The sequence below is a fragment of the Prosopis cineraria genome, unplaced genomic scaffold, assembly GCF_029017545.1.
Source record: "Prosopis cineraria cultivar Desert tree isolate PC_DT_omini unplaced genomic scaffold, ASM2901754v1 PC11, whole genome shotgun sequence".
Taxonomy (NCBI): Eukaryota; Viridiplantae; Streptophyta; class Magnoliopsida; order Fabales; family Fabaceae; genus Prosopis; species Prosopis cineraria.
Window position 1 is genome coordinate 20,406,000 of NW_026555342.1, and position 14,061 is coordinate 20,420,060.

General features: G+C 32.2%; 1 protein-coding gene across 1 annotated transcript; it reads left to right on the forward strand.

Annotated features, from left to right (window-relative positions):
* Positions 1-4,481: 4,481 nt before the first annotated feature.
* Positions 4,482-5,874, forward strand: LOC129286293 (uncharacterized). Its single transcript, XM_054922286.1, has 3 exons — positions 4,482-4,761; positions 4,877-5,200; positions 5,336-5,874. The coding sequence occupies exons 1-3, from the start codon at positions 4,482-4,484 to the stop codon at positions 5,872-5,874; spliced, it is 1,143 nt and encodes a 380-aa protein (XP_054778261.1).
* The last annotated feature ends 8,187 nt before the right edge of the window (positions 5,875-14,061 follow it).

Genomic DNA, 14,061 nt, shown 5'->3' on the forward strand with positions numbered 1-14,061 from the left:
ATTGCTTCTTTGTGTAGCATGCTTAAATCCAAAAGATTCATTTTCAGCATTTCATAAGGAGAAGTTAATTCATTTGGCTCAATTTTATTTTGCTGAATTTTCACCTATATAACTTTTGGCATTATATTAGATAGTCAGATTTAAAATTATTCCAAAAATGTGTCCTTTGATAGTGATTTTTCAAAATAATGAGGAATTATTAATCTTTCTATAAAGCTTGTGGAATTGAGGAAGCATACTGTATATCCGTAAGTGTATTTTTTTTGTGAAATTAGCTTTGATATTATCAGTTAATAGTTGAAAGGACTTTCTCTATTATGAATATCGTGAAGAATCAAAACCGCATGGGAGATAAATTGTTGAACTATTATTTGGTTACTTACATAGAAAAAGAAATTTTTTATAATATTGAAAATGAAAAAATTATTTAACATTACCAAAATATGAAATCTCACAGGGAAAGTTTATCAGAAAAAACCTTGAAGAGAAAACTTATGATATATAACTTCAACTTTTTTAGTAATATTATGATGCATTTTTTGTATTACAAATGTATCTTTATAAGTATAAATATATGATGCCCTCACAGATAAAAATTTCTAGGTCCGTCACAGGATGGAATCACTGAAAAGATAAATCTTTGGCTTCATATCGCCAAGATTTCTCATATGGGTATTGATTTGAAGCTTGTTTTATGGAACTCTGAGGCTTATAAATGCAAAAACCAAAGTGTAGGAATCGAAGAGGTGCAGATTCCAGAGTCACAACTTCTGCTTCTGCTTCTTCTTCTTCTTCTGTGCGGAGACTTGGTTTGTCGCTGCATAAATAAAGCTGTTATTCCTCATTGTTTAGAAAGAATGATAGATAGATCGATTAAATAACTCAAATTAAATTTGAAATGTCAAATTTTAGGTATTTACAAGTTTATCTCTCAATTTTGTAACTTCATTATAATGAATTGATAACTTATTTTTTAAATTTTAATATGATTGAAAAATAAATAAATTTATTTTTTCTAGTAAAATTTAAAACATAAATACAAATTCATTACAACTAATTTATAAAATTAAGAGTTGAACTTACAAATTCTTAAAGTTTGATACTTCATACCCAATTTGAAGGGGACTTCTTTGTCATTATTCTCCTTCATTGTTTTTGGTGGAAAAAGCCGCCATTTTTTAGTGCACCCAATTAGTTGCCCTCAAAAGATGGATTGTGATACATATGAAGAGAAACAGGTCTTGTCTTTCCCTTTTTTCTTGTCCATTTCCCCATCTTCACCATTTTTTTTAATAATTATTATTAAAAAAAAAATGTTAAAGATTGAGAAAATGGAGGGAAATGAACGAGAAAAAAATGAAGAGACTCTCTCCCCCTTTCTTAGACGGTGAGACCCTATCCAGTGACAAGTTCTCTTTTTTGTCTTTTCCTTTTTCCAACCAAAACATTGTTTTCAAGCTTTTTCAGTGCCCTAATTAAGGGAGAGAAAGTTGTATGGTGTATCACTGATTAAAAATATCCGAGTATATCAACCAGGTGCATTTATATGTAAAGAAATTAATTTGCTGCACACACACACACACATATTTTATAATTTTAAAAATTTAGATCCAATACTTATTGTGATGACGCCAAGAGGAAATGTGAAATAAGGTTGCCTTGAAAAATGATGGGTTGTCCACTTGATTCACTAGGCTATATTTAATCTCATTAAATTAAGTTTTTATTTTTTTGTTATACTTATAAAGATGTGGCCAATTGTTGGCCAAACAAAAAGATGTGAACAATTTATATTATTTATTTACATTCTTTAACTTTAATTTTTTTTCCTTATTTTTCTATTGAAGACAATTTTGTTCAAACAACTGTTGGACACTAAATTTGAATACTCCTTCCATTAATAATTCAAATATTTTTTTGGTAATATTAATAATTCAAATATTAGTTGACCTCTTTTGATAAATTCAAGTTAATATTTTCGTTTACCTAAAATTATAAGGGGCTTGAGCCCAAAATACGATGAATTTTTTTAACAAAATACTATTTTATTTAATCCTATACTTTTCTGAAGCCCAAATACTTTGTTGTTAAGTCCAACAGTTCAATTAAGGCCCACATTCTTTAAATGTGCCTCATTTGTTTTCTCTGTAAAGATTTTTCTCGAAGGGAAAAAAAAAAAGAGAGAGAGAGAGAGAGGCCTGTTGCCCATTTCTCATTCATATGGATATTAATTACTATTATTATGAATTTAGTCATTTTTTCCATAGTGTTCTTTCTCTTATTTTTTTAACATAATGAGAGACAATATTTTATCTTTAATTTTTCTCTCCTCCTCGTTTTATCTGATCCCATTTTCTTTACTTCAATTTTCTCTCCTAATCAATTTGTTATGATTTTTATTATCTATGTACATTTATTGTGTTGAGATTTTTTATCTATTAAGATTTATTTTGTTAAGATTTGAAAAACATTTTGCATTTATTATATATTATTAAAATATTCATTATTTATTATTAGGATAATATATATATATTGTAAGCTCTTTATATCAGCAAAGGATGATATTTTTTTTTTTTTTTTGTTTTCTACCATCTTGAATCATTATCTCATCTTTCTCAGATGATAACGCATCCATCATGTCCTGAGCTATCCTGCTTACTCGTGTCTTTTCATGGTCTGTATGAAGCAAGTTTTCATGTCCTAACACTCCTTCTCAAACTTAAGATGCTTTTAAATTTGTAACAACTTATATTGTATGACCTGAAAAATAAATCTCAATATACCATAACACACTCAAAGCATCATTTTCTATGTCCCCTGTTAGTAACATGATTTGGTCAGTTTTCGTTTTCAAATGGGATAGTTGAAATTTTTGTTCCTCCCAAAATTGTAGTTGGCACTGGTTAGAGCCCAAAATGCTATGAATCTTTTTTTTTTTGGTAGAAATGCTATGAATCTTTTGATTTGACAAAATGAAGTCATAGTGAAGCCCAAATATTTTCTAAATTGAGTCAAACATTCAGCTCAATTAAGGCCTACATTTTCTCTGTTTTTTGTTTTGTTTTGGGTAACAGAGCTGCATTCTTCATTTGCAAAAAAGAGGCATGTAACTAAGTGGATGTGGTATAGCTTGTAGTAGTTTGGGCCCCTTAAACATAATTTTAGGAGTCAATTTTTAGAGGTGTGTATGAAAAAAAAACTATTTAAAAGAGAATAACATATTAAATGACGTTCAAATTGTTCAAGGAAATTAGTCACACCGTTGCCGACTGTCTGTCAGGATACCTTGAACCAAAAAAAAAAAGAGGCATGTAGTTCATACGTTATCCATATCATATGGATAATACTATTCTTATGGATTTAGTCAATTTTTTCCTCTTATATTTCTAAACATAATGACAGAAAATATTTTATCTTTATTTTCTCGTCTCTCTTTTTTCTCCACTTCAATTTTCTCTCCTAATCAATCAACGCATAATTTTTCGTGCCACCTGTCAGTGATATTATTATTTTCAATTTGCATTTCAAGCCTTGTTGTATAATTGTATTCCTTTTGCTATGATTGGCCTTTTCTGTATTCTTGCTTAAAAATTTAAAAATGCTGATTAAATAAAAATCCACTCATTGTATTATTCTTTCAAATGTCCATATCCTGCCTGGAGTTGAAAATTTGTGAAGTGGCGAGTGAGAAGTAGAAAAATATGATAAAAAGTTATTTAAAAAAAATTTGAACTTTAGAAAACACTTTCTCACATCAAATACACCGAAATAGGCTTTTCCGTTCAGTACTCTCCCCCCCTTCGGCCATTCTTTTAAGTTTGGTTATGAGGTAAAATGAATGTGAAAATTTTGGACCATCCTTGTGAAAAATCATTTTGATTGAATAAATAGTTAAATTAAAATTTCAGTGTAAGGAATAATTTAGTGAAAGAACTATTAAAAAAATTAAATTAATTAATTTTATACTGTGCATGCGCTCCCCCCCCCCCTTTTTGTGCAAATGTTGGTACGAAGATTAAATCAAACAGTTCTAAATCATGGATAGGGGAACGACCCGGAGATAACGTTGAGAATTAGAAAATTTTCTATGATTGGTCTATTTGTATTTAGGAATATAGCTAAAGTAATAATTTTCTTAGATATTAATTATCATTTTCTTAGATATTTACTATGAACGGACTAGCAGAATAAAAATCATGTCTTCTATGCGGATAGACTAGTGAACTAGACATCACTATATACGAGGTGTACACAGATCATGATTCTGAGAAGTCAAAGGAGGAAGGGTGCATGGAAGTCGAGAGAATTGATATGACAAAGGATGATAAACCCATGGAACCGGGTGCATGCCAATCTATAGCATTCCACATGCGTTTGAACCCTCTGTCCTCGGTGCAAGGAGATGAGGTGATGAGTGATCAAGAAACATGTGACCAACATGAGCTATGTGCCTGAGCTTTCCTTCTAAAATAAAGTGTCTTATGGATAGTGGACAGAAGAAAACCAATAATCTTATTTGGAATGTGCGGGGTGTTGGAGGAAAGGAAGTCCTAAGACTATCATCGAAGTTACGTCAGCGTTATAAGTTTGATTTCTTGGCTCTTTTAGAACCCAGGAAGGATAGTAGAAGAGCACAAACTTTAGCATGGAGGGTGGGATTGACTCAGTTTGATTGTGTGGAAGCTAATGGTTACAGTGGAGGAACTTGGTGCTTTTGGGGGGGAGAATGTGGATTTTCGGGTCAAAGAGAAACATGTACAGGTTCTACATGGAAGCTTTAATGTTAGTTCGAGGGAGGAATGGGATTTGTTGATTGTTTATGGTCACCCCAATTATGCTGAACGCTAGTCTTTATGGCAATCCTTACGTGATATAGAAGCTCATGGGGTACAGAAATGTTGTATTAGTGGAGACTTCAACGCCACATTGCATAAGGAGGATTGTATGTCCTTGCCAACTACTCAATCTCATGTTAACCATTATTTCAAGCAATGGGCGGATGCATCTGGGGTGAGTGATTTGGGATTTCAAGGTCTTAAATATGCATGGAGTAGCGGTAGGTCGTGTAGCAGAAATGACCGATTGCTTGTTAATGCGAGGTGGTCTGAGTACTTCCCTGCAGCTTCTGTGATACATTTACTGAGGATCAAATCTGACCATTGTCCCATTTTCCTTAAATTATGTAATGAAGATCAGTGGGGTACAAAGGAGAGAGGATTCTGCTTTTTCACACCATAGGTCACACATGAGGGGTTCAAATCGACAGTAGAAAGATCCTAGAGCTCCTCTCATAGCTGGGAAGATAACGTGAAGAGATTTATTGCTAATGTTTCAGATTGGAATAAATATGTATTCGGGGACATTAACAGGCGAAAAGCAGTGTTAATGAGCAAATTGGAAGGCATTAATCGGCAGCTTAGTGTGAGTACGAACATTGAATGTTTAGAAAAAGAACATGCCGATCTCTGGATCAAGTTAGAAATGATTTTAGTGCAAGAAGAGATTATGTGGTTGCAAAGGTCAAGGTGTAATTGGTATGCTCAGGGGGGTAAGAATACAAGATACTTTCACACAATGACACAATGTCGAAAGAAGCGAAAACGTATAGAAACTCTAAAGGGTAAGGATGGAGAATGGATTTACAATAGTGAGATCTTAAGGAAAATGGAGACCAAGTTCTACAAACAATTATATGCTGCGGAATCAATCTCCTTGGATGAGATTGTTTTTGGTGGTTGCTTCTTAATAATAGAGGAGGACATCATTGAGTCGCTAGGACATGATATAAGTAGACTTGAAATTAAAGGACCAGTGTTTGCAATGGGGCCCCTTAAAGCTGCGGGCCCAGAGGGGTTAAACCTTTTGTTCTTCTAAAGTTAGTGGGAGGTTGTAGGGGACTCTGTTGTTTAATTAGTCTAGAAAATCTTCCACAATCCTGATTTGGTGAGGCATATCAATGCAACAAACATCATTTTAATTTTGAAGATGGATATTCTAGAAACTTTAAAGGAATGTTGACCTATTAGTCTTTGCAATGTGGTATACAAAGTAATCATAAAGGTGCTTGCAACAAGACTTAAGCATCTCATGCCTAAAATTATAGATCCTAATCAGTGCAGCTTTGTTCCTGGTAGATAAAGCATCGATAATATTATTGTTGCACAAGAGATTATCCATTCCTTCTGCAAGCGAGAAGGGAGAAAGGGGTTTATGGCGTTAAAGATTGATTTTGAGAAGAATTATGATAGAGTAAAGTGGGAGTTTGTGACTAAGTGTTTAGAAGAACTCAACATTCCTTTAACCTTTATCAATCTGGTATACAAGTGTTTATCGACGGCTATTATACAGGTGATGTGGAATAGTAAGAAAGGCGATACATTCACTCTGACCAGGGGGTGAGACAAGGTGATCCTCTTCCACCATATCTTTTTGTTTTAGTTATGGAGAAACTGGGGCACATGATACAGAATGAAGTTGATATAGGGAATTGGTTGCCTTTTAAATTAAAAAGGACCGGATTAACAATATCTTATCTCTTCTTTGCTAATGATTTACTACTTTTTACGGAGGCTAGTATGGAGCAAAGCAAGCTTGTTAAAGGCTTGTTTAGATGACTTTTGTGGCATTTTGGGAGAGAAAGTTAACAGTGCTAAGTCTAGAATCTTTTTCTCTCAAAACGTATGAAGAATGCACGCAACTGCAATTAGTAGCTTCTTAAAGTTTACAACTACAAATGACCTTATGAAGTATTTAGGGGTACCTCTACATCATAAAAGAGTGTCAGAACATATGTATCAACACATTTTGAATAAGATGGATAGTAGGTTATCCTCATGGAAGGTGAATACTCTTTTTATGGTAGTTAGACACATACTGGCCTCTTTTGTGGTGGTAGCATTACCAATGTATACAATGCAATCTACTCCATTACCAAAATACACGTGTGAGGAGATTGATAAGAAGTATATGAAGTTCATGTGGGGTAGTACGGAGTCACACCAAAAGATACACTTAGTGTCTTAAGGTGATGTGTGCCAAAGGAAGGAGAATGGAGGACTCGGGCTGTGAATGGCTAGCCATCAAAATAAGGCATTTATGATGAAACTTGGCTGGGGACTTATTTATCGGTGGGATACACTATGGGTGAAGCTTATACGTGAAAATTACAAATGTGGTAATGATGTTATTCCTAAGGTAGAGATTCAAAAATGCAGATCTAGTGCTTGGAGGGGAATTAAGAAAACATAGAACGAGGTTACATCCAGTGTAGCATGGCAGGTGAGTAATGGCTCTATGGTGAGGTTTTGGAGTGATTGTTGGCTCCCTCATCATGAACCATTGATATAGTATGTGGTGAAGAGTGTTCCAGAGGAAATTATCATTGACATGGTAGACAAGTATTTAACACTGTTTGGTGGATGGATAATGGCTAAATTCATCGAGTATTTGCCTAGAAACATAATTGATGTTATAAACAGGATCTCAAGCTATGGAGATGAGGATATACCCAGATGGAGGTGGTCAAATAACGGAGAGTTCACAATAAAGTCATCTTATAACAGGCTTTGTAATAACACTGATGAGTTACAAAAACACTTTTGGAGGAAGGTGTGAAAGTCTCCTGTTCCCCAGCATAATAAAACTTTTCTATGGCTTTGTGTTAGAGGAAGGCTTATGACTAATTTTTTTCGTGCATCTAAAGGTATTCAGTGCAACGTGTCCTGTTCCTTATGTCCTCACGACTGTAAGACTGTACTACATGTCTTGAGAGATTGCCTGATAGCAATGGCATGTTGGGAATAGTTGGTGCATCCTGATAAAGAGGCGACATTTCACGAATTTAATGACCATGCGGATTGGTTAGATTGGAATCTTTCTCAACAACATGTAGTCAAGGGAGTTAGGTGGGATGTTTGGTTTGCCATGTTATGCAGATAGCTATGGATTAACAGAAATGTTAGGGTCTTTTTTTAAAAAAAAAGCTATTGGTGTGCATATGACTCTTGCTTAAGTTCAAGCGATGGTAAGGTGGTCTAGTCCAAATCTTATAGACGAAGGGAGGGTGAGAGGCCAAGGTAGATGGAGCGCTCCAGAGATAGGAACTATCAAGATCAATGTTGATGGGGCATGTGGGAGAGATGGTGTAGTGGCCGAGTGTGGAGGTATAGCGAGAGACCACATTGAGAAGACATTGGGAGGCTTTTGTATCACATCGATTAGGCGAGCATTCTGCATGTGGAATTGTGGGGGGTGATGTGGAGTCTTAAGAGAGCTTGGGACTTGCAATAGAGGGAGATTGGCATTGAAATAGATTGCATGGAGGTGCTTATGGCACTCAAGGAGGGAACCACAATTTATCACTTGGATCGCAATCTTATATCTAAGATTTAATGTATGATAAAGAGGGACTGGAGGGTAAGTCTATTGTGGTGTGGTCGTGATGCTAATGCTGTTGCTGACAAGCTTGCCAAAGAAACTATCAATCTCGCTGATGGACCTGTCTTCTTCATGGATCCCTTTGAGTGTATTTATGAGTTGTTAGCTGCTGATTTAAGCGTATAGTACCCTTTGTGCATTTCTTCCATAAAAAAAAAGACATCACTATATACTCGCTTGTGTTGAACATTGACTAGCATATATAAACATATATTAGTAATATGTTAAAATTTTAATTTAGTATTTATTTATTTGATATCTATAGGGAAAAAAGTGGCACAGTTAGAATAACGAAGATTTCATTAGGTGGAAAAACGAAACAAAAAGACATGGGAAGGATTGGGTAAAGAAAATCAAAGCAATGAAGCACCAATACCATGCAGCTCTTTTCTGTGTATAATGACTTTGTAGGTCAATGCATGCTTCTTTTTCTCCACGCTTTCTATTAATGCTGTTTTTTCTAATATTGCTGAGATCTTGTTCTTGCCCCGTTGACCCTTCAAACAAGATTTAATTTTGATGTTATTTTTGTAATATATATATAAATTATAATTTCAAGTAGAACTAAGCATAGATTTTAATTTTTTAGTGATCACTTGGGCTATTTACACTATCTTCAATTTGAAAAAAAAAGAATATCAATAAAATTTATATGTTTGTTGTTGTTGTTGGTGGTGGTGGTGGTGGTGGTGGAGGAGGAGGAGGAGGAGGAGGATATATATATATATATATATATATTTATTTATTTATTTTTTTTTTGTTGGGCCTAACGAGGAGGATATCCTTACTAGTTTAATATGCAGTGCGAGAAAGCTAAAACAATTAGAATTTATTTACACTTATTAAATCAAGTAATTCTGAATCATATATATTTGGGAAGGAACTCGAAATAATGTTGAGAGGGTTTGGAAAATTTGCTTTAATTGGCCTTTTCTCTCTTTATACACTGATACTTTTTTAAAAACAGAGCAGGAGCCATGATATAATTTAGAAAGCTCAAATTTGTAATATTGAGTTACACAAATATTTTCGTGTAAAAAAAAATTAAAGAAAAATATCTCGCAACTGCATGGCATGCTTAAATTGGCGTTGTCATACTATGCAAAATGGTATATTGAAAGCTTTGAAAGCTACTATATTGATAATGTATTTATACAGGGATTAATTATCTTAAAATTTGGTTTAATTAAATAGGAAGTCCTTCCCTTAGAAAAATAAAGCATGGCAACGAAAGGATTATTTATCTTAAAATTTGGTCTAATTAAAAAGGGCTTATTTACTATATTGAACCCACTTGTGTGGTCTACCCATCACAGTTCATATAAGATCATAAAGATCAATCTATCTGAACTTATTAATTAATGTAAATGTATATAATATTTAAAATATTCCAACATAAAAAGGCTGCTACCAAGTCTTTTGTGTATAAAATTTAATTGGCCTTTTCTCTCTTTATACACTGATACTTTTTTAAAAACAGAGCAGGAGCCATGATATAATTTAGAAAGCTCAAATTTGTAATATTGAGTTACACAAATATTTTCGTGTAAAAAAAAAATTAAAGAAAAATATCTCGCAACTGCATGGCATGCTTAAATTGGCGTTGTCATACTATGCAAAATGGTATATTGAAAGCTTTGAAAGCTACTATATTGATAATGTATTTATACAGAGATTAATTATCTTAAAATTTGGTTTAATTAAATAGGAAGTCCTTCCCTTAGAAAAATAAAGCATGGCAACGAAAGGATTATTTATCTTAAAATTTGGTCTAATTAAAAAGGGCTTATTTACTATATTGAACCCACTTGTGTGGTCTACCCATCACAGTCCATATAAGATCATAAAGATTAATCTATCTGAACTTATTAATTAATGTAAATATATATAATATTTAAAATATTCCAACATAAAAAGGCTGCTACCAAGTCTTTCGTGTATAAAAATTTAAGGGCTGATTTAATTGACCCATAAAGCATTTTGCATCGCACATGCTCAAACCACGCGCATGGAATGGTGAAGACTTTGAACGGTTTAGTCATATAGAATAATAACTTTAAATATCTACTATTTCTTGAATTAGAGTTACATTAATAAAGATAAAAATTAAAAAAATATTAATATACTTTCATATACAAAATATTTAATTAAAAAATATAATATATTGCTTAGTAATTTATTTAAGTTGAGTATAATATTTTTATATATGTTATAAAATCAAGTGACAATTCAGTTTATGTCACCAACAAGATTAATTAAAATTTAAAATTTTTTAGAAATTTTTCTTAAAGCTATAAATATAAACTCAAAACCTCAATGTTTAAGTTTATATGTCTTTTTTTATTATATATTAATTATTAAACTTAATTTTATTTAATGTGAAACTTATCACATCATTTTAAGTTTAATCACACTTAAATAACTTAATAATTGTGTTTGGTTCTTTGTCTCTGACTCTTCCTCTTGCACTCTTTCTCTTTTTCTCTGGCTTTTACATCGTGTGGCACTGACCAAAGCTCAACTTTGAACACTTCAAGAACCTATTTTCCAGTAGAAGACCCGATCCTAATTCTTTTCCTTCTCAAGCTTGTGATGGCCATACAATTTCAGACCCCGGGAAGAAAAACAGTAATTGGCCTCAAACTTTATTGTAGCTGGCTTAATGGTATACTTATAGGGTTCTAGATATCCGAACTTTATAGTTTAATGATAAAATAATTATTTCATCCTATTTTGTATAATTTTTTGTGGCACAATATAGCCCTAAGCCCTAAAATTTCTCAAACATTGATAGCATCAGGTTTAACTACGGTCAAGTGAGAAAATCAGAATCTCGAGTCCATTAGCTAGAGTTAATTTTTAATTTAGGAACACGTTTTTCTTGGATTTAATTAATCATTTTTAAGCCTATCATCTGGAATTCATACTTTATATACATACCCTGGAAGAAGATTCTGTCTAAGTAAATGATCAATCTTGTGCATTGTGTGATTTTAACAGCCCTCATCCTCTTGAGAAGAATACCTATGGATCAAGAATACCTATGGATCAGGAAAATTCACACAGAAGTCCCACTCATGATTCTAATCTCAAAGAAGTCCCGTGAAATATCCAAACAACTATAAAGTCCCATAGACTTTAATTGTAATTAATTTTTAAGGTAAATTTTCGAAAGTATCCTTATTCCTTCAAAAACCTGCAACTCACCTCCGCCATCGCCGAAACCAGTCAAAATCGCACCAAGACCACCCTCTTTATCTGCAAGTACGCCATTTTCTTTCCCTGGTCAACCTTTTCCCTCCTGCTCCCTTTGACCATCTTTCCCACCCCTTACCTGAGATAGGGCTTTCTCATCTTCCCTTGGCTCCAACTTATTCTTGAAATACTCTCTCATCATGACAGTCACGGATCCAGAGTAATCACGATCTCTAACAATTACATGATTCGCCACGCCAAGGTCACAGCTTTTCCCAGATTTCGACAGAATCAAGGTTTAATGAGCAGCATATTCATAAATCATTGCATGAATAACATCTTGGATCATAAACTCATAAAATGTATAAAATCTTCTCTTAATTTCTAAATTTCTAAGTCCTGAGACCCCTTGTTAAATAGTAGAAAATGATCACTACTTTTTAGGTTTTGTGACTCATTCACACACGCTGATGTGACACTAATTCCTCCTCACTATTATTGATGTGTGAGTGGGCCTACAACCTGAAAAGTAACAGTTATTTTTTTATTATATAATGAGGTTTTAGATATTCAAAATTTTAAAGTTGAAAAAATTTTTTACATATTTAAGTAGTTTAGGATTTAGGATACTATTTGTGCAATAGTTTAGGGGATATATTGCTCATTAATCCTTAAAACAAAATAAATTATAAGGACCCAATTCAAAATTGAGGAAAATTTGAAGGACCTGCATATTAATTTTTCCATAAAAATTAAACTGATTTGAAGATTAATTTTTTTTCATTTAGCTATATACACATTTCAAGTCATCAATATACTTTACACATTAAATTAATTTGATAGTTAATAAGAAGCAACATAATAATTTAAGAAAACATAAGAGACTAGATAGATTAAAATTAAATTTAAAGGATTGAATTGATAATTAAAGAAAACTTGAGGAACTAAAAGTCTTATTACCCCTTATTTCTTTTGTTGAAAAGCTGATATAATTTTAAAAACTCTTATGAAATATTAAAGTATAAAAATTATTTAGCGTAATTAGATTATAAAGATATACTCCCTTCGTTAAAAAATATAAGGTAATTTTGAGGGATTAGATATTAAAAAATATGAGATATTTTAATATTTTAAGATATAATAATTATCTTCTTTTTTTAAAGTGTCTGTATTAAATAAATTATTTTATATCTATTTTAAAGTGAAATACCCTATTAAATAAGGATAAATATAAAAAAGTAAGATTAATTTAAAGATAAGTAACTACATTATTAAAAGATAAGATTTAATTAAAAATATTTTATTTTTAATAAAAGGAGTATATATTAAAAAATAATGACAGTACATCAATTTTTTTAACTTTTATTTTTAAATTTATGGTGACATGTGAAAGAGTGAACTGAAAACATTTCACAGTGCACGCTTTTGATTGTCGTATAGTCAAAATACGCTTTTGACTGTGGCCTTGCTCCCTGACCCTGAATCTGCTTCTCTTCTCTCTGAACTTCTACTCTGCTCCTTCCTTCTGTCCCCTTTTTTGTATTGCTCATCTGTTCTTATTTCCATATTGATTGCATTCCATTTACCTGATAATTTCATGCCTAAGACTGTAATGGCTAGCTATTTGTACTTGTTTTCTGAGGCATTGAGGTAATATTAATTGAATATCCGTATTTCAGAGTACTTTTGTGTTCTTTTTCACTTCTATCATGACATAATTTAGTGTTATATGTACTGTCCTGTACACGCCTTTTATTAAATTCGCACGCTCAAAATATCTAGTTCTTGACTGCGCATTGATTTGATTTGAGAATCATCATCACTTGACTTATAAATACTTAAATTAAATTACTGTTAAGAAAATGCTAAACTTAAAAACTTGTTGACTTAATAAATAATTAAATTCCAGCAAGTACTTCGACCTTCGGGTATCAAATCCCAACTCTTACATAAAATATAGCAACCTATTTGACAATAATCTGCCCTTGCCATTTGCATCCAGAGGAGATATCTTTTGCTATTGGTTGGAATATTCTCCTTCTCATGCAAAAAAAAAATTCAAAATTTTTATTATTATAAAAAATAAAATAATAGAATAACGGTTCTTCAAAATTTAAATGATTAATTTCTTATTATTTTATTTTTTTAAAATGTTGCTTCAGAAATTATAAATTGAATAATTCTGAGTCAAGGGTTGGGAACCTAGAAATGCGTTGTGAGAGAGCTACAAAATTTGCTACGACTGGCTTTTGATTTCTTTATCATGGGTAGGGTTATTTATTTATTTTTTATTTTTTTTAGGTCAGTATCAGGGGTAGGTTTAATGTATTTTCTAGATATTTAGTATGAGTTTTTTGTAATATTAAATTATGAAAAGGAAGAATCCCATACAAAGACTTTCGAAAATAATTATTTACAAATAAAAATAAA

What these genes read in the sequence shown, in the direction of transcription:
- LOC129286293 (XM_054922286.1), top strand. Translation starts at nt 4,482, where the DNA reads ATGGATAGTGGACAGAAGAAAACCAATAATCTTATTTGGAATGTGCGG. An exon ending in TCAAAGAGAAACATGTACAG is followed by an intron (nt 4,762 to 4,876) that starts GTTCTACATGGA and finishes TACGTGATATAG; the next exon opens with AAGCTCATGGGGTACAGAAA. An exon ending in ATGTAATGAAGATCAGTGGG is followed by an intron (nt 5,201 to 5,335) that starts GTACAAAGGAGA and finishes CTAATGTTTCAG; the next exon opens with ATTGGAATAAATATGTATTC.